This window comes from Alternaria novae-zelandiae, assembly GCF_023758075.1.
Source record: "Alternaria novae-zelandiae strain BMP 2774 chromosome Unknown scaffold_2, whole genome shotgun sequence".
In the NCBI taxonomy this organism is placed as follows: domain Eukaryota; kingdom Fungi; phylum Ascomycota; class Dothideomycetes; order Pleosporales; family Pleosporaceae; genus Alternaria; species Alternaria novae-zelandiae.
Window position 1 is genome coordinate 1,750,658 of NW_026056962.1, and position 20,390 is coordinate 1,771,047.

The window sequence follows — 20,390 nt, forward strand, 5'->3', positions numbered from 1 at the left end:
AGGCAAGCTTTTCTAGTTGTATCTGGAGTATGGTGGGCCATGGGTAAGACCGACAGTTCAGGCGAGGTGCAAGAGGTAGGAGTTCCAGGAGAGGCGAAGGTGCTTGTGATATATCGCCATCTTCTCGCGGGACGGGGCCTACCGATGTTGCTGCTGGCCCTGTGTGGGTGACATCAAAGGGCCCGTTCAGAGTGATACCATGGGAGATGACACCCGTAATATAATTTGGTCGCGTGTGTGGATCAGGCCACAAGAACATATTTGCGTCTTCTATCATGCCTGCTCCGTTCTGCAGGAATGTGACATTTGACGTGCGCGAGAGTCGGGGTAGAAGAGGTCGGAGGGCTGCCACAGTCTGCGTAGACTTGACGCATACGACAAGATCGTTGATAGTTTCGTCAGTTGGGGGTCCTGGTAGCTGTAGTACCTCAGCATTCCCAGCTATGCACAGCTCTTGCACCGTGTGCCATTCTTTTCCGTACAATATTTCCACGTCATAACCCGTTCGGGCAATCTGTTGGCCCTCGCAAGTCTGCAGTAGAAGTCTCTTCCCGTTTCTTAGGTACTCGTTCATGAGAGAAGGACGATGTAGCAGCAGGTTTACTACTGGCCTTGCGGGTATCTCGGCAAGCGAGTGAGCTGTGAAAGTGCCTACACTTCCCAGGCCCAGGACATGGATGCGCGGGGAGGCTCTAGTGCTTGAAATGCTGCGATGGTGTGCGGGCTCCTCGGACGCCGACCCCCAGCTTCTGAAGGTGCCTGCGAGGGAATGGCAAGCTTCACGATGCCGGGAATGAAGAACACGCCCCGCTCGAGGCACTCCTATGGCAGAGTTGAGACGCTGACAGATTGCCATCTTGACCCACGTCAAGAATTGGAGATGTTCAGGAGAACAGTTCCTGCTCTTGATGATGGTGCTCCTGGTGGGTGTACATGTCGCGCTTTACGGCCTACGTGAGGAGGCTGACCCTGCCCAGGTGCTTGCTACCTACCTAGGCAGGTAGCCGCTGCCCCACCACGGATTAGTAGAAGGACACATGGAGACCAGAGAAATGTGTCTACACCGTTGAAGCGGTGTACTCGACGGGTAGGTTTGGCGGAGATCGCAGAAGGAGCTGAGTCTGAAATTGTTGATACGAGGAAAGGTGGCTACCTGGGTATTAGAATGGCTACGTGGATGGTCGTACGGATGCGCCGATGCAGGTGGCATGTTCCGCTCAGTTCCTGACTAACGGTAGACGATAGCTTCAGCCCTGACGCACCGCACCGCAGCCCCGGCCTCGGCTGGTGCTCACTGCGAGACGGTAGCCGTGGTTCGTTCTGTTGGTGTGGCTGTCACGAGTGCACCGCCACGTGCTCGTGTGACATGAAACACGGTCGACGGTGTCTCTCCGGAACGCTACGTAATGAACCATGCGCATTGAAAGTTACTGCAGCGTGGAAGGCGGGTCGAGAGCGCGCAACGGCTGACAGCGTCAGAGTGCTGGGCGCCTCCAACAAATCACCTTGCACGCTTCACCTGTGGCCCGTGCCTCTCACGACGGCCAGCCCTCAGGCAGCTGTCGACGGCGGCGCGTTCGGTCGCTCAGTCGCTGCGTGCCCCTCGTCGCCGCTGTTGTCGTGCCGCCGTGTCTTCTGACGCTGCAATCTCCCGCCAGGACCTGCATCTGCCGGCGCTGGAGTGCCCATCTTTGTTGCGACGCCGGCCAAGCGCATCCGCCATCCTCGAAGCGCCCACGTCGACGCAAGCGCAGGCGCCGCGTTTCTGCCCTCGATTCACTGCTCCAGCGTTCACCCCCCGTTCGTGCCAACGGCTCCGCGCTTCGTAGCTCGTATTGCACTGTCCGCTAGGCTCTGGGACCCACAGGTTCCTCAAAGGAGCCCAAGGAGCCTCTGGACGACGTTTCCGCGGCAGCGTCATGTCGTGATGGGACGGCCGCTCTGCTGATTTGATACGAGGACATGACCCACGAGTCCCGCCAGCGCTCCGCGTCCAACATATCGACGCCCTCCGACCGCTCAGCCCGTCGCGCACCGCGCCCGAATCGCAACCCGCCCACCAGCCTCCCGCTGCCCGAGATCCCCAGCGTCACCTCGTCGCCCTCGTCGTCGCTGCAGCCGCTGGGCCTGAGCAACCTCGGCTCGCCATATCCCTCCTTCTCCCCCGGCGGACCCAGCGCGCCTGCCTCGAGCCCACGCGGACGGGCGCATACCGTCCAGGGTCCAGCGATGCATCAATACATCCCCCCTCCGCCGCCCCAGCCCTCGAGCACGCCCGCCGGCCACATCGCCCTGCCCCCGCCGCCTCCACGACCGACGGGCTACGGCAACCTGGGCGGCATCTCCATCCCGCCGCCGCCCCATGCCAACAATTGGGGTCCCCCGCGGCCCCAGTACCAGCAGCAGGGCTACGACCCGAGCCAGTATCGCAGCTACCCTCACAGCATCCCCCCTCCGCCAGGGCCCCCGCCGCAGCAGATCCAGCACGAGCGCGAACCTCCACTGACGTCAGCCACCTACATCCCCGGCGGCGAGTCATTCGGGCCTGGTGTAGGCATCCCTCCGCTGCACACCTCGAGAGGCTACCCCGAGCCCTACTACCGCGACGACAACTACTCCGCCAACGCCGACACGTCCGCCCAGGGCTTCTCCAGCAGCCTCCTCGAGAGCGTCCAGAGCGTGCAGTATGGCTCCAACAACGGCTTCAACGCGCCCCCGACGCCCAGCAGTCGCAACCACCTCAACATACCGACCGAGAGAGCCCAGGTCTACGACTCGTCTGGGCCGCCAACCGCAACGCTGCAGAACCCCATGGTCCAGAATCACGGCAGTGTCTATCACCGGTCCGAAAGCAATGGCACGACCCCCATATCCCCACATGACTCTTCGATGCACTGGCCAGCCGAACGCGTCCAACACTGGCTAGCGAGCAACAACTTCTCACGAGACTGGCAAGAGACGTTCAGGACACTGGGTCTGGAAGGCTCAAAGTTTCTGGACATTGGCCGCGGCCATGGCAGCAAAGGCAATGTAGCCATGATGCACCAGGTCATCTTTCCCCAATTGGCCAAGCAATGCACCGCAAGCGGGACCGGATGGGATCAGAACAGAGAGCGAGACGAGGGTCGCAAGCTGCGCAGACTTGTGCGCTCCATCGTGGAGACTGGCCATATCGCCAACCCCCGCGCAGCACCGCAACGATCCGACACTGGCATGACGAGCGCCGGAACAGAGGGTACTGTGGAGAACTCACCGTACATCGGCACCAGAGGCATGGACTTTGGATCAACGCCAACCACTGCTGGCAATGGGGAAGAGAGTCCGGGCCGTCAGCTGCTCTTGCACTCGCCTGGCGGTAGTACGAACCCACCCAGGCGCATCTCTACACAGCAACGCAATTTCACTGTGCCTGGTCTCGGCCCTACTCCAGATTTCTCAGAAGGACCTGCACGCAGTCCCTATTCGAGGGAGGTTCTGCAAGGCCTAGATCCAAAGCCTGTACGCCATAGCCCGAATGCATCCTCAGAGTTTGCGCCATCTTCATTGGGTGCGTCGAACTATCGCCAAGCAAGTCCGCAGCAAAGCCCAGCGCTCCCTTCAGCCCGTCTTGCGACCAATGGCGGTCAGCTCAGTGCGGGTCTGAGCAACAACGGATCGCGGTACTATTCCCCGCATAATCGCGTCAACAGTACCGAATCCATCAACTCCACCTTTGCAAACACTGGCTCGGGTCCCCCATCAAGCAGATCATTCGATAATCGTTCCGATAGTCGCAACGAGAACCGGAAGAACGGTTACGAAGGCTCACGACCGGGCACTGGATTAGCTAGATATGACTTGGAAGCGCCCACCAGTGCTAAAGATCATGAGAAGGGCTTCTTCAAGAAAATCATGGGCGGGCGGAAGAAGGAGAACCACCCATCTCCCGATGACACGAGCCTGGATTCACCCACCAGTCCGGCAAGTCATCGTACGCATCCAAGCGGGTCTCTGTTTGGGAAATCTGGCATGAACTCAAGCGAGACTTCCTTGAACGAGCGACCCCCTTCGAGACGATCAGCTCAGACAGACTCCGACAATCGAGCAACAGGTCGCACTCGCACATCCGGAAGGGAAGACCGCAAATACGCTTTTGTGACACCAGATGGCTGGAACTACCGGCTCATCGACATCACCAACGTAGATTCACCAGCAGCTCTACGAGCTGTGTGTTGTGAGGAGCTGAGTCAGGGTCTGAGCCAGATATCTGGTGTAGAGTTGCATCTCACGAATCCTGGGCAACAAGACCACGATCACCCGCTGTCCGACTCAAAGTTGTTGAAGGCGCGGTCGCAATATGGGAATCGAGTCGGCGAGCTCAAGATTTTTGTCAAGATACCGCAAGAGGGAACCGTACCTCCATCTGCCGGGCTAGGAGTGTCGCTACCCCATACAGCTGCTAGGTCTATCGATGAGGACGCATACTCTCGGCTGAACGCCGACTCTCAACTAGATTCTCCAGGAGGAAAGTCAGGAGAGTCCACGCTAGTCGCAGATAAGAGTGCAGCTCTTCGCAAGATGGCAGAGAAAGCCGAACCCATGCCGAACAATGCAGGTGACAGGCCTCCAGAATCGGCTTGGGAACCGCGTGATGACTTGGCCGAGGAGGAACGAAGAAAGCTGCTCGAAGCCGCTGCTGAAGAGCACCGCAAAGAAACAAAGCGGAAGCAGGAAGAATATCTGAGGAGTCGATTCCAGAGGGCCAATGGACACAGTCCTGACCTGAACCCCACTTCAGGCGACAACCTCAGCTACCGCAGTCAGCGTATTGTTGACTTTGATGAACCCCGCGCTTCTCCCTATGAGGACGTAAAGAAACCATTCGATGCTAAACCCAAGCAGCTTGTCCCACTGCGAGAGCCGCCACCAGTGCCAGCCGATACGAGCACACTGTTGAAAGCCAATTCGCTGTCGAGGGCCAAAAACCGCGGCTCATGGCCCGAGAGTGATGATGGCAAAGATAAGCGGAGATCAACAGAGTCGCAGTCAGAAAAGCGCAAAGCCATTCCTCAGGCTGCAAGCGGGCTGGGAGGCATCGCTGCTGCTATCATCGGCGCTGGTAATCTTGGGGCAGGCATAGGAGCAGCGAACAGGGCGCCGCCAAAGGGTCCTCAACCAGCAAACAGCGAAGGCTCGCCTGAAAGCATTCGACCTTCACAACAGGTATTGCAGGATAATGGATTCGCAGCTAGATCTGGCTCCGGAAGAAATAGTCCAGGTGGGTCGCCTCGCAGCCCCGGCGAGCTCACAATGAGCAAGGGAAATATACCTTTCAGAATACCTGACTATGAGGAAGCTTTCGGAGACGACGCGTCCAACGAGAGGCCAGACCTCAGCCTTGAAATGCCCGATCCGACAGCACCGCGATCGAGAGACGAGCGGTCTCGTTCGCCAACTCGAAGTCCCCATACAGCGCACGCTCCAGAGTCTACCTTGAGCAGAGAACCATCACGGGTGTCAGTGTACGGCCCCACTCACGACTTCGAAGAAGCGCGAGTGTCGTTCATTACGAAGTCTCCAAATCTGGAGCCTATGGATTCTGACGACGATGATTCTGACGACGGCTTGTTCGCTGCGCCGCTCGCAGGACGAGCTGGTCCACCCACACCTGCCCAGAGCACTCCCATCACTCGGACCAACTCCCGCAGCCAACGGCCAAACCTTACACTCAAGACACAACGGTCAAAGAACTCGCTAGCGCAGGTCACGGAAAAATCTGAGCAAAGCGCAGCTGGTGACCGCGACTCGCAGCCAAGCGACTTCCACCCCGAGTCGGCTGCGTCTGCAACATGGACCGACTCGCCAAATGATACGAACAAGTTTTCCCGTCGCGAATCATTCGCCAGCGATGTCTGGGCAAATCGTCCACCAGCTGAAGCCCTCGTGGAACATCTTGACGAGCTCTTCCCGAACGTCAATCTCGATCAGCCGATGCTTGAGGAAGATGAAGCGGATGGTGCTGCAGAGTCAGCCAACGATCCCCCGCCTATACCCGCCGAGCCCACTCCTCAGCCTCTCACCCGTGGTGGTGCAGGACTGCAGAGTATCGCGCAACGCAACATGAGGAAATCAGGCGCTGGTTTGGGCCGCACAAAGTCTATCCGTGAAGTAGTGAAGTCGCAATACCAGCCACTCGATAAGAGGCCACTCCCAGGCCAGGCACATGCTGGTGCCGGTCCATCGCGTGTTGCTACGTTACGCAATGGTGGTGACATTGTCAGGCGAAAGTCGACGAAGATGTTCAACGCCAGGACTGAGCAAGTGCGACCTCAGCGAGGCTCGCGCCTCGTTATGGAGACAATACCTCAAGATCATCTACCAAGTGTTCCATCGCGACAGCCAACATTCAAGTGGATGAAGGGTCAGCTCATCGGCAAAGGTACATTTGGTCGCGTCTACCTCGGTATGAACATCACCACCGGAGAGCTTATCGCAGTCAAGCAAGTCGAAGTCAACGCCAAAGCAGCTGGTTCAGACAAAGACAAGATCAAGGAACTCGTCAAGAGTCTAGATCAGGAAATCGACACCATGCAGCATCTCGACCACCCCAACATTGTGCAGTACCTCGGATGCGAGCGCAAAGAGTACAGCATTTCCATCTTCCTTGAATATATTTCCGGTGGCAGTGTAGGATCCTGCATCCGCAAGCACGGGAAGTTTGAAGAGTCTGTCGTCTCTTCGCTCACAAGACAGACGCTGCTCGGTCTCTCTTATCTCCACCGCGAAGGCATCCTCCATCGCGATCTCAAAGCCGACAACATCCTGCTCGACCTCGACGGCACGTGCAAGATCTCCGACTTTGGTATCTCAAAGAAGAGCGACAACATCTATGGCAACGATGTAACAAACAGCATGCAAGGTTCCGTCTTCTGGATGGCGCCCGAAGTCATCCGCTCCCAAGGCCAGGGCTACTCAGCTAAAGTCGACATCTGGTCTCTGGGTTGCGTAGTCCTTGAGATGTTTGCGGGTAAACGTCCTTGGTCCAAGGAAGAGGCCATCGGTGCCATTTACAAGCTTGGTAGCTTAAACCAGGCCCCTCCCATCCCCGAAGACGTCTCCAGGGTGATTGGCGTAGAGGGCCTGAGCTTCATGTACGACTGCTTCACCATTGACCCCATGGAACGACCTACAGCCGAGACATTGCTACGAGCGCCATTTTGCTTTAGCGATCCAAATTACAATTTCCTGGACACGGAGCTCTATGCTAAGATCCGGGGAGCTTTTCAGTAGTTGTTGACATATTTGCGACAAATTCAATTTAGGTGGGCGATGACGACGACGAATGTATTGGAATGGTCACAGTGTATATTGGTTTTATATACCCACTTTTCGTTTGTTTTCTGAGGACGATGACGTCTTTGTAGCGAACTGCGCGGATTGAAATACGATACCTGGTGTACTCAGTACTCTTTTTCGAACATACTCGTGACGCGTCTCGCTGTTACAATACCTTCTTGGAAACTGGTGGCAATTGAGTGTCTCCGAAGCTTCAGGTTTGGGTATACGAAGATAATGGTGTTGCGGACAATGACTGCAGGGAAGCCCACGTAAGAGAAGCATTGATCGTACTGCATTACCTATCCAGTTACGGTTCAATCTATGACACGCTCTAGATAGATCGCACAATATGTCTTCTTTATCCATCTTCGATCGCGCACAAGGCGACTGGATCAGCGTGGGATGATATATACAGGGTTCGCCATTATCTGCCGTCAGCGATTGCGTGTTCAACGGGCAGGAATCCCATCCCCTTCGTCAGCTTATGATGGCGATCAACCTTTTGAGCTACTTCGGATTGGGGCGGCGGTATGTCCCGACTGCCGAAACTTAGATGCTGTACGTCCTTTCGGCGCTTTCTTGGTACTCAATAGGGTAGCTTCAGCCGAGCACATACTGGTGTCTCGTCGGTTCAATAGTTTATTGGGGTCGTCACCTCTTCTTCTTCTGCTGTTGTACCACCGTGAAGACAGGGTTTCATCAAGTTTCTGGTAAGGTCAGAGACATTGCTGCACTGCTGAGCCGTTCGCTCTGGTTGCGCATTCATCACTGACGAGACACTGCCCCATTTCGCAACGCGAGCCGCGCCGTACTTCTACTTCGTCCCTCGCAACGTAAGTCACGGTCCGAGACATTGGGAAACATACGGACATCATGCTTGTATACGGCGAGGAAAGATGACAGCCCCAAAGTCAGATGATGTGAGGTATCAGTCCAAGGCGAGTGAAACGTTTCGCGATAGTACTGCAATCAATCGAAGGCGGCAGTTGTTTCTTAGTGTGCGAGTATACGGACGGGAACTGAAAATAGAAGGCGATTTTGTGAACTGAACAAGGGAAACGATGTCATAAAGACAAAGTGGACTGAGTTGCGCGTTACCTTCAGCCGCTTACTCTCGGCGACCCTCGTGGCGGATCTGACACTCGCCTGTGGAGAGGACCCATCCTCGCATCTTACTCGGAGTGCCGTGGGTCTGAACACAGGCGTTATTGCCGCGCCGCCGCAGGTGCTGGGCATGCAGCGCACCGACCGAACCGAACAACGACGCCAGCTAACGATACTTCTAGATTTTGGAAGATCCGCCGTCTGGGTTCGCGGACGTCACTCCACGGCAAAAGCACTCGTTGAGCGGCGATATCGATAAAACATCTCCACAGAGCAAAAGCTTGATCCGATTCAAGCACTGCAATATGCGGAAAATAGGAGGGTTGAAACAGCGATGTGGACGGCCTTGACATGTGGACGGTGATCCATGACTGGTGAAACAGGGCCTGGCGTGTTCCTGCATAAGATCGGCCAACAAGCGAGCTGCCGAGGAAGGCAGTCAGCAAGATGCCTGAGGATGCGCTTTTGCCGGGCCAGGTGCGCATAGCGTGCATAGTAGAGGCCATCCCCATGCGGACGGGGAGCAGTGCTGCAAGATGAGGATGTGCATTGATAAGGCCGTGGTGAGTTCTGCTACACCGTCCGGGTGCGTGAGCTTGCATGGGGGCGTGGGCGTAACGGTAAGCAGCATGCGCAGGACACGCCGCAATCAAAAGATGCGAGAAGTGGATGCAGAAGGCGAAAGTACCGGTCCTCTTGTGGACCGCGAATGGTTCTGCAGCCGGAGCGTGCCTGAGGCGTCTGCGTGGCTGTGCTGGGCCCGCATGGAGGGTTTGCAGCCGATGTGCGTCTTTTTCCTTTTGCCATGGATGAACGACTCGCTGCTCGGGCCCACGTTCAGGCGGACAGGTCGCACGATGATAGGGAGCGCAGTCCGTCGTGCCATCTCCCACGGTAGCGATACATCACGTCGCGACGACAGCGTGGGCAGGCAGCGAGGCGCACGCCGGCGGCAGAGGGCTCCCAAATCACCAGCCTGCAACGGCCCCGGCGTGCGACGTCTTGCCCGCATCGAGCCAAGTCAGGGGAAGGCGGCGCGGATCACTCGTCTTTAGACGTTTCGGGACCACCAGGGGACCAATCGTCGCCCGTCACTACCGATGCCGCCACGAATACGACTACACCCCCGGTCCAGGCTCAACCGCCTCGTGTCCAAAATGGCGACCAACCGCACCGCCGTAGGCCGAGTTGAGCATGGACTGGGAATAGCATGCCTCGATATATGACCCTGCTGCTGACCCGCCCCTGCTCCGTTTACGCCGCAACTCTGATTCCTCGTTCTTTGACGTCGAGGTCTCTACCGCACACCTTTTCTTTCCAGACCTTCAGGCTTGCTCCAAAGGTCGTTACGCTCTTTAGCATCGGTTTTAATAGTCCTTCCTTCTTTAGGTTCTCGAGTCACCTTCACTTTCGACTCTTGGCCGTCCCGGTCCTTCAACCAAACACAAAAAGCACCCACTTACCTTCTTCACCATGGCCAACTTCAGCAAGCCCGCCAGCATGATGACCATGGTCTTCGGCCTGTTGTCGCTTCTCCAGTTCACCGTTGCTTTCCAGCATGGCTCCCACCACCACGCACACCCTGCTCGCGCCGCCAGCGACGCTTCCATTGCGGCCCACATCAACGAGATCGAGGGCGAGCTCACCAAGCGCCAGTCGCGCGGACCCATCGCCATCACCGGTGTTTGCAGCTCTGGCACTGCCTCCAACGGCCAGTGCAATGGCGGCAGGACTTCTGCTCCCCGTCTTGAGATCCGTACCTTGGCGCGCAACGCCGACCAGTGGAACCTGTACCTCCTCGGTATGGAGAGGTTCATGGGCAAGGACAAGGACGACATGCTTTCGTACTACCAGGTCTCTGGTGTCCACGGTCGTCCTTTCCAGACCTGGAACAACTTCCCCGCGCCTCTGCTTAACCAGCAAGGTTTCTGCCCTCACGGAGGCTCGCTCTTCGGTTCCTGGCACAGGCCTTACCTTGCCATTTATGAGGTGTGTATCTTGATAATGCGTTTGATCGTACGCTAACAGTTCGCAGCAAGCATGGTACCAGAGCGTCATGGAGGTGATTGCTCAGTTCCCCTCCAACCAGCAGCAGCGATGGAGGAACGCCGCGTCCACTCTCCGTATGCCATACTGGGACTGGGCTATGGACACCAACGGCGGCCCAACTGTTCCCACTCAGATGCGCGACTCGACCGTTACTGTCACCAAGCCCCAGGGAACCGTCACTATCCCCAATCCGCTGTACAAGTACAGCTTCGGCAGCTCGCTTCCCTCTGAGATGGGTGGAGGCCCATGGAACAGCTTCCCTGAGACTCTCCGTCGCCCGGTCGCCAACCCTACCCGCAGCAACAACAACGAGATGAACGCCCGCTTCAACTCCATCCGCGTTTCTCTCCGTGACCGTGTCTTTGCCCTGTTCTCCAGCAAGGCTAACTGGGGCGCTGCCAGCACTTCCGCCATTGGTGTCCGCACTGACCTGAGCGGCGGTGGCGTTGACAGCTTCGAGTCCGTCCACGATGCCATCCACAACACTGCTGGTGGTGAGTCTGGTGGCCACATGTACTACCTCGATGTCTCGGCTTTCGACCCCCTCTTCTGGCTCCACCACACCAACGTCGACCGTCTCCTCGCCATGTACCAGCTCATTACCCCCAACACCTACATCTCCAACGGTAACATCCCCCGCCCTATGGCTCAGTGGAACCAGGGTGAGCCCAAGAACCAGTACTCTCCCCTCAAGCCCTTCACCAAGGATACCGCTGGCAACTACTTCACCTCTGTTGATGTCAAGGAGACCCGCACTCTCGGATACTACTACCCTGAGACCAGCGACCGTTCTTACCAGCAGGTCGCTCGCGCTGTTACTCAGCTTTACGGTGCCGGCCAGAGGACTCTTACCAAGCGTGACGGCGACGAATCCGCAACTGGCCAGTACCTCGGACGTCCCATCAAGGAGGGTGACTACCACACTGTTCTTTCCGTCATTGCCAACAAGTACGCGCTTGAGGGATCCTACACTGTTCACTGCTTCGTTGGAAAGCCTAGCAGCAACTCCACCAAGAACTCCACTGCGCCCGCGCCCGCAACCGAGTCGACTTACCCGCTTCTGAACATCACCACTCCTCTTCTTTCCATCACCATTGGTGGTGGCTCCGCTCCCAGCACCGAGGTTCCCAGCAACGAGACCGATGCCGCCTACGACCCATCCACCGACTACACCCAGGACCCCAACTACGTCGGTTCCTACGGTATCCTTGGTGCTATGATGCAAGGTGGTGCCAACGCTTCCCAGGCTCTCATGACTGAGGGTGCTCTTCCCTTGACCACCTGCCTCCAGGGTAAGGAAGCCGCTGGCGAGCTTGAGTCGCTCCGTCCTGAACACGTTGAGCCCTACCTCAAGGAGAACCTCTACTACAAGGTTGTTGGTGTCAAGGGCGAGATCGACGCTGACACCATCCCCGACTTCCACATCAGCGTCAAGTGCAACAAGGCCAAGCCCGCTGCCTCTGACGACGAGCTTCCCGACTTGAGCGCTCCTTACGAGGTCCTTGAGAGCGTCACTGCCCACCTCCCCGCCGGAAAGCCCTTCAAGTACATTCCCACTGCTATCGACATTCCTCTGCCCGATGGCCCAGAATACCTCGAGCCCAGCAGCGATGGCTCTAAGCCCCAGAGCCCCAGCAACGGTGTCTTCCCTTACCCATCCATGCCCTGGGAGGAGGAGGGTTACTGCATCACCAAGCAGACCATTGAGTACGTTGACGAGCAAGGTAACTTCTTGTACTCGGAGATGTAAGCTGGTAGATTTCGGTTATAGAGGAAGAGCGATGTGGTGGAGAAGCATGTGTATGCTTGCGTATGAAGGAACCTTTACATAATACCTTTCGATGTACATTGGACATGAGAGCTTTTTTTTCCTTACAAAATGTCAATTGATATCCAGCAGTGGTTCTCGTATAGTTTTTCCTAACGTCATCGTCTCCTTGATGTCCCTGTCCATAGCGTAGGCGTCCATAGCGCTTTGCAATATGACCATAAACATACTTCGGTTCCGATGCCGTGCATGTGCTGCTTTATGACATGAAATTATGAATGCTGGGGTGGTTTCATGAAGCGAGACCTGCCAAATATCGAATGCCTGCTGTGTCTCTTATGAAGCCGACATGCGCAACTGTGCACACATGTCGGACATCACATAGGAATCGCTCAGCCAAGGCAAGCTGCAGGCATGACGAGCTCCGGCTTGCGTGGACGATGGCGCTGTGCCCCGCTGGTACCAAAAGGCGCTAGCGACTCTTTGGCCGATGTCTCTGGGCACGCACCGCGAGCACCACATCACGGCAGTATCTCTCATCCTGCTTGACCATTCCTAGGGTCCCTCAGGCATTCCTGCGTAAGTCCTACACCATCGTCGTCATTGCATACCGCATCTACACCTTGTGCTTCTTCAGCATGGCGGCTGAGCCGCGCAGTCGCGACAGCTTCCCGGTCCCAATGCGGGTGCTAACATTTTATGATTGCCATGCTAATATCTCATAGACCAGTCCGCCCGCCATGCCCGCCATGCTAGATGACCCCACCGCGCCGGTGATATATAGGACCTCTGGCGACGTACCGTACCCTCCTCCCGGTGGCCCGCTACCTGTAGGCATTGCACCATGTCAAGTCATCCTGCGCGATCGCGTGACTACCGCAACGATTATACCTTTCTCTGCGCCGAATCAAGTACCCCTCACACTACTGGCATACCTATGCGACCAACTGGGTCGCGAGATAGAAAAGGGAGATACGTACCCCATGGTTGATCCGCTCGCTCTGGAGGCATTCGGTCCGTACTGGTTCGGTGTTTTTGGTGCGATCATGTTGCTGGGTGAGATCCAGGACGGTCGCGAACTACACGAGATGGCGCGGAGGGGTTGTGACTGGGAGAGGGAATGTCTGGGTAGCTTCTACATCAAGCCCAACTACCCAGGACGGTCGAGTCATGTCTGTAACGGCGGGTTCCTAGTCACGGATGCGTCGCGCAATCGGGGTGTCGGTCGCTTGATGGGTGAGACCTATCTGGACTGGGCTCCGAAGCTTGTGAGACCGCCGCGAGAGTTACATCGCATGCGCTAACACGCTCAGGGCTATACCTACTCCGTCTTCAACCTCGTGTACGAAACCAATGTCGCTTCCTGCCGCATATGGGACGCCCTCGGCTTCAAGCGGATCGGTCGCGTGAAGGGTTGCGGTAACCTGAAGTCATATCCCGGCGAGCTTGTCGACGCCATCATATACGGAAGGGACCTGGGTCAGGATGACGAGTTTGTGTCTGAGGAGCGCTTCGACAAGATCCGCTTCTATCTCAAGAACGGAAAATACCCCAACGGTGCTGATCGAGCAGAAAAGAGCCGTCTTCGTAGCGCGGCGACGCACTACAAGCTCACACCCGGAGAGGGCGATGGACCTGAGAAGCTGTGGCTCAAGGGCAAAGAGGTTATTGCGGATCCCAAGCAGCAGTATGAGATCGCTCGCGAGATACATCATAAGTCACATGGGGGCATCAACAAGACTACGGCAGCAATTGCGGAGCTCTACCATTGGGTCCGCATAAAGGAGACTGTCAGCCAGGTCATACGCAACTGTCCAGAATGTAGCGAGATGAACAAGGGACTGTCGGCTATGCGCCAGGGTCAGAATCAAGCACGGGCAGAGGCGAGATCAGGATCCAGTTTCCTGTCATCAACCACTACCCAGCCAACTCTGACACCAACACCGCCGAGTTTGTTCTCACCAACACAACCACCGCCTCGTTCAGACTCACCTGGTGGCCAGCTACAGCTCGAAGCTGCACAGCACCAGAGCGCAATCTATCCACAGTACACCCAAGATAACGGCTACGACCTGCCAGTCGATCCCGCACTCATGCATGAGCTACAGCCTAATACCAACCTTGCCGATCTTCCGCCATCGCCGTTCCTTGCAGCTCAGGCGAATGGTGTACCTCATCCGGGGGAGCTTGATCATCAGCGCATGAGTCTTGATCCAAGCTTAGATGAGCGGGCACCCACTGCAGGGGAGGAGATGCGTAGGAGGTTGAACCGTGTGAGTCAGTATGAGTGAGTAGATGTAGTGTTGTTGAGTGAAGTGTTGAACTCACCAGCGTATGGCGAAGGTGAGTAAACCAGTGATACCAGACATGTAGGCGATGGGAAATGTGTATGAAGAAGCCTCAGGAGAATACGTGGAGGATCATACCCAGGATACAGCGGTGTCTCCGATGATGCAAGTAGCACAACGATGAAATCATTGCAAAATTCTGGTTGATTTGAATCATACTTGTGATTTTGTGTGCTTGATTTGGCATTTATTGCTATTTGACAGTATTTAAGCTAATAGCTACATGTTTATGGCTCTCCCATCAAAATCGCCGGCTCACATCTTGCCCCTCTCACTGTTTTTGTTCCGTAAGTTCCCCTCTTACATATCTCGACCTAATTTTTCCCTCCATTTCGTTCCTTTCGCTCGCAATCAAACATCTTCATATGACCTCTTCCTCTTCCCATCTAACCCTCAAACAGCCCCCACTCCTTCACTTCGAAGCTCTCCAAAACCTGCTCCTTGACCGTCTTGCTATCCTTCATCAACTGCGTTTCCCCACCCTGCTGTTCTGCTGGCGTGTATTCGCCTGGGTAGTGTGGAATGTTGACTGATACCATGACCTGCGATGTGTGTTAGCCAACAAAGAGATGAACATTAGATAGTAGTGATGTAGTTCTATACTTACATCAGTACCTTGCTCCTTGAGGCGGAGAAGAAGGAGATGGATATACGTGAATTCGGGAGTCTTGCGGTTGGGGTGAGGGTTGGGTGTTGGTGGTGTTTGGATGAAGGATAGTGCTAGGACTGGCCTGTCCCTGTCATCGTGGTCAGCTATTCATCCACGCTTCTGTATACAAAACTTGATCCTCTTCGTTTTCGATCCTACTTCGTCTTTCCAGAATGATGGAGTGGAATACTCACGGCAAACTCTTCATCACAGCGCGTTCTTGCGAGATGATCGTACTCTGATCACCCGTCCCCTCGACTAGATCTCCAAAATGATACTGCAGCGCTTCTTCGTCGCTGTTCTTCTCGACATACTCCAGGATCTCAACGACGATGCTGGAGTAGCCGTTGTTGTCGAGGTAGACTTCCTGGTGGTCGGGGATTTGGCGGATTTGACTGTCGAGTTATCTATATCAGTATGCTGTATTTTGGATTGGGAAAGATAAGTGCCTGCCAAATTAGGCATTTGGAGTGGTGGTGTTGATGGAACGCATGCAAAGGGAAGGCGCGGGATGTGGGGGCGCACAGGATGAGAGAACTTACGAGGCGTCGGCGAAGTTTGAGGGCAGGTCGAGGGTTATCGCGCCGCCGTAGAGGGGTGTGTTTGTGAAGGCCATCTTGTAGCTTTGTGTTCGACTGTATGTTTGTTGCGACTTGTTGCACTCTCTGCAGAGCTAGATGCGGTTCTTATGTTGTGATCGATGTTGGTGATGGCGAGAAGGGACGTAGGTAGCCACCAGGCAACATCAGGCAGCATGGAAAACGGCAACCTACAACGTTTTGTTGACAACGCAGTAAGCGCACGGCAGTTTACTCAGGTTGCTGTGAGGTAACTGTGTGAGCAAAATTCAATGTACATTTTGTTAGTACTGATTTGGTTCATTCTTTGTACGGCATGGGATTGACACAGCAGCCAGATAACGTTGTTGATTTGGATAGCAAGACGCAACAGTCACTATGATAAGGTTAAGACATTTTGGAAACTTGTGTTTCAATTTGAAATGTAGGGTATCGTCTGAACTTTTTGTCCTTCTATATGTCCCAAATGCCAGTTTTGAACGCCGTGCAATGCATGTTCTTCTACGAGCCCGAGGGCGTCCTAACCGCAGCTATCGTGTTGCCACCGGAGTGATGTCTGATCCCCCAAAGCATTTCAGTGGTCGTCCTGCACTCCTAATCCTGCCGTCCATCTGCCGTGGACTGCACATCGGATAGTCTTGACCGTTGCCGTGACCTCAACCTGATGCTGCGACCTGGTCAACCTCCATCGGGGCTGTCGCGGTGGTCGTGCGCGTTCCGTTGTTGGTCGTAAGGCCTATCGCTGCCTCTGCTTCTTTCTGCGAGTATGGCTCTTCGCGAAGTTGCTTGACTCTGCAGATCGATTAGAACGAATCATTACGATCGCAAACAATGTAATTCCTACCTGCGCTTATGAACCTTGCCCTTCTGGTGTGCGACAAAGTTGGCGTCGCTCTCAAAAAACTTTGCGCATTCCTTGCAGTAGAATTCGCCCAGGCCGGGCAAATCTTCTATGGGCTTCGCATCCTTGAATTCCGCAAGATGCTTCTCGTCGCGCAGGTCGGCGTGGATCTGGTCGAGGTCGCGCGTGTGTCGACGTGTCTTCTTCTTGGAGTCTTGTCCGCGTATGGCTGGCATGGTGGGCAGTATCCGCGGCCGTCGGTTATCCGTGTGGAATCGTGATGGTCGGCTATAGAGAAAGTTGCAGTGTGGGGACACCTGCCGACGGGGGCCCGTGCCCGGTCTGCAGGTCAGAAAGACTTGTGGAGCTAGGTCGAATCAGGTGCTGGTAGATGCTACTGTCGCTCCAGACCCGAAATTTGCCATGTCTGCAGGCCTGCGCGCTGACTCGGCACACAATTGTTGAGTCGGAAAAGGACGCGCAGGCCGCCGGCAGCAGCGCGCGCGTGAATGTGCTATCGCAGAACGCCAATCACCTGCAAAAGGAACGAGCGCGGGGTTGGTGAACCGCTGCCGGGTATGACGTCTGGGTGAACACCTATAGCTTCCCGACACATGGCTGCGCGGCCTCCAAGACGTGAAATAGCAGCGGGCAGCCAGTCGCACACAGCGCAATTACTCTCTCCATAATTGCGTCTCCATTACATCGTCCTTGCACGTGAAGCGGGCCAACGGGACTGCGCTGCCGACCTGTTTCTGGTTCTGGCGCCGAGGTATTCCGCACGCAGCTGGGGCTAGACGAACCAATCACGCCCCTCGTGATCCTCATTAGTTATCGCCCAACTTGAGGCAGCTTCTGACGTTCTTTTCCTCCGCTTCCTCCATCACTCTTCTCTCCACACCACTCCCCTCCTCAAACTTCACCATGCAGAAGTTCTCGAGGCTCGGCCGCCTGGGCCAGAGCCTTGCTTCGCGCAGGCAATTGGCCACCGTCAGCGATGCTCCCCTCTCTCGCAAGGTCGAGATGACCAACTGGGAGAAGGGCCACTACATCAACTACCAGAAGATGAACGAGAACCTCGAGATTGTTCGTGCCCGCTTGAACCGCCCGCTCACTTTCGCCGAGAAGATTCTCTACTCCCACTTGGACGACCCCCACGGTCAAGAGATTGAGCGCGGCTCCAGCTACCTCAAGCTCCGCCCCGACCGTGTAGCTTGCCAGGATGCCACCGCCCAGATGGCCATTCTTCAGTTCATGTCAGCTGGTCTGCCCTCCGTTGCCACACCCACAACCGTCCACTGCGACCATCTTATCGAGGCCCAGGTTGGTGGTGAGAAGGATTTGGAGCGCGCCAACGAGATCAACAAGGAGGTCTACAACTTCTTGTCCACCTCTTGCGCAAAGTACAACATTGGTTTCTGGAAGCCCGGCTCTGGTATCATTCACCAGATCGTGCTTGAGAACTACGCTTTCCCTGGTGCTCTCCTCATTGGTACCGACTCGCACACTCCCAACGCCGGTGGTCTCGGTATGGCCGCCATTGGTGTCGGTGGTGCCGACGCTGTCGACGTCATGGCTGGTCTCCCCTGGGAACTGAAGGCCCCCAAGGTCATTGGTGTTAAGCTTACTGGCAAGCTCTCCGGCTGGACTGCTCCCAAGGGTACGTATTTGCAATATTGGTTTTCGAAGCGGGGCAACCACGCTAACGTAGTCTACAGACATTATCCTCAAGGTCGCTGGTATCCTCACCGTCAAGGGTGGAACTGGTGCTATCGTCGAATACCACGGACCCGGTACCGAAAGCTTAAGCTGCACGGGTATGGCGACTATCTGCAACATGGGTGCTGAGATTGGTGCCACCACCTCGCTCTTCCCCTTCAACGACCGCATGTACGACTACCTGGCCGCCACCAAGCGCCGCGACATCGGTGACTTCTCCCGCGAGTACGCCGCCCAGCTCCGCGAGGATGAAGGTGCCGAATACGACGAGCTCATCGAGATCAACCTTGACGAGCTTGAGCCCCACATCAACGGTCCCTTCACCCCCGATCTAGCTACACCTATCAGCAAGTTCAAGGAGGCTGTCAAGGCCAACAAGTGGCCTGAGGAGCTCAAGGTCGGCCTTATCGGTTCCTGCACCAACTCTTCCTACGAGGACATGAGCCGTGCTGCCTCCATTGCTGAGGACGCCATGTCCCACGGTGTCAAGGCCAAGTCTCTCTTCACTGTTACCCCTGGATCCGAGCAGATTCGCGCCACTATTGAGCGTGACGGTCAGCTCAAGACCTTCGAGGAGTTCGGCGGTATGGTATTGGCCAACGCCTGCGGTCCGTGCATTGGACAGGTATGTTGTATTCCAGTCGTGGTAGCCTGGAGGTATTCGATACGTTTTGTCTTGTCTCTTGACAAAATAAACGCTCTCGTATGCTTCAAGGCTACCTTTTCCCTCCCTATGTCAACGTAGCCTGGAGGTATCCGATGCGTTTTGTCTTGTCTCTTGACAAAATAAACGCCCTCGTATGCTTTAAGGCTACCTATAACCCTCCACTTCTCAGAGTCCGAATGCTGACGACCCAACGGTGGGACAGAAAAGATGTAAAGAAGGGCGAGGCCAACTCGATCATCTCGTCTTACAACCGTAACTTCACTGGCCGTAACGACGCAAACCCCGCCACCCACTCTTTCGTCACCTCCCCCGACCTTGTCGTTGCCATGACCATCGCCGGAACGCTTTCCTTCAATCCTTTGGTCGATGAGCTTCAAGCTGCCGACGGATCCAAGTTCAAGCTCAAGGCGCCTACCGGCAACGGTCTTCCCACCCGAGGCTACGACCCTGGTCAAGATACCTATCAGGCCCCACCAGAAGACCGCTCATCCGTCTCGGTCGCCGTCTCGCCTACTTCGGACCGTCTTCAATTGCTTGAGCCTTTCTGTAAGCAATATCCTCCTACGAGATGCATTAAACATACTGACTTTTCTTTCCTCACCAGCCGCCTGGGACGGCAAGGACGCGAAGAACCTACCCATTCTCATCAAATGCCAGGGTAAAACTACCACGGACCACATCTCCATGGCCGGCCCTTGGTTGAAGTACCGTGGACACTTGGACAACATCTCCAACAACATGTTGATTGGTGCTATCAACGCTGAGAACGGCGAGGCCAACAAGGTCAAGAACCTTCTCGACGGATCTTACGGTGCCGTCCCCGATGTCGCCCGCAACTACAAGAAGAACGGCGTCCCATGGGTTGTTATGTAAGTACCTTTCCTATACACACTTATCCGCCTTTTGCTAACTTCGATCGCAGTGGTGACTACAACTACGGCGAGGGCTCTTCCCGTGAGCACGCTGCGCTCGAGCCCAGGCACTTGGGCGGCGCTGCCATCATCACCCGCTCTTTCGCCCGTATCCACGAGACCAACTTGAAGAAGCAGGGTATGCTTCCCTTGACCTTCTCCGACCCCGCCGACTACGACAAGATAGGACCAAATGACCGCGTTTCGCTTGCCTCTACTCAGCTCGCCCCCGGCAAGCCCTTGACCATGACCGTCCACCCCGCTGATGGCAGTCCCGACTTCGAGATTCAGCTTTCGCACACCTTCAACGAGGGTCAGATCGAGTGGTTCAAGAACGGCAGCGCTCTTAACACCATGGCCAAGAACGCTAAGCAGTAGATGCACAGAAGAGAAAACGAACGAAAACAATCACCACCGGGGATGTAAATACGGAGGATGG

At 55.8% G+C, this 20,390-nt stretch overlaps 6 protein-coding genes across 6 annotated transcripts; 4 read left to right on the forward strand and 2 right to left on the reverse strand.

The window, feature by feature from the left end:
- Positions 1-1,962: 1,962 nt before the first annotated feature.
- Positions 1,963-7,269, forward strand: J4E88_001613 (uncharacterized protein; the record flags this gene model as incomplete). The annotated part of the gene is made up of 1 exon (XM_049395282.1): positions 1,963-7,269. The coding sequence occupies one exon, from the start codon at positions 1,963-1,965 to the stop codon at positions 7,267-7,269; it is 5,307 nt and encodes a 1,768-aa protein (XP_049259146.1).
- Positions 7,270-9,894: 2,625 nt separating this feature from the next.
- On the forward strand, positions 9,895-12,220 carry J4E88_001614 (uncharacterized protein; the record flags this gene model as incomplete). Its single annotated transcript, XM_049395283.1, has 2 exons — positions 9,895-10,410; positions 10,457-12,220. The coding sequence occupies 2 exons, from the start codon at positions 9,895-9,897 to the stop codon at positions 12,218-12,220; spliced, it is 2,280 nt and encodes a 759-aa protein (XP_049259147.1).
- Positions 12,221-12,918: 698 nt separating this feature from the next.
- On the forward strand, positions 12,919-14,529 carry J4E88_001615 (uncharacterized protein; the record flags this gene model as incomplete). The annotated part of the gene is made up of 3 exons (XM_049395284.1): positions 12,919-12,924; positions 12,964-13,506; positions 13,552-14,529. 3 exons carry the CDS (start codon positions 12,919-12,921, stop codon positions 14,527-14,529), a joined length of 1,527 nt encoding a protein of 508 aa, XP_049259148.1.
- A 443-nt stretch (positions 14,530-14,972) lies between these two features.
- Positions 14,973-15,851, reverse strand: J4E88_001616 (uncharacterized protein; the record flags this gene model as incomplete). Its single annotated transcript, XM_049395285.1, has 4 exons — positions 14,973-15,128; positions 15,194-15,323; positions 15,430-15,630; positions 15,778-15,851. The coding sequence occupies 4 exons, from the start codon at positions 15,849-15,851 to the stop codon at positions 14,973-14,975; spliced, it is 561 nt and encodes a 186-aa protein (XP_049259149.1).
- A 618-nt stretch (positions 15,852-16,469) lies between these two features.
- Positions 16,470-16,890, reverse strand: J4E88_001617 (uncharacterized protein; the record flags this gene model as incomplete). Its single annotated transcript, XM_049395286.1, has 2 exons — positions 16,470-16,605; positions 16,658-16,890. 2 exons carry the CDS (start codon positions 16,888-16,890, stop codon positions 16,470-16,472), a joined length of 369 nt encoding a protein of 122 aa, XP_049259150.1.
- A 688-nt stretch (positions 16,891-17,578) lies between these two features.
- On the forward strand, positions 17,579-20,329 carry J4E88_001618 (uncharacterized protein; the record flags this gene model as incomplete). The annotated part of the gene is made up of 5 exons (XM_049395287.1): positions 17,579-18,314; positions 18,373-18,998; positions 19,256-19,586; positions 19,645-19,909; positions 19,963-20,329. 5 exons carry the CDS (start codon positions 17,579-17,581, stop codon positions 20,327-20,329), a joined length of 2,325 nt encoding a protein of 774 aa, XP_049259151.1.
- Positions 20,330-20,390: the final 61 nt, after the last annotated feature.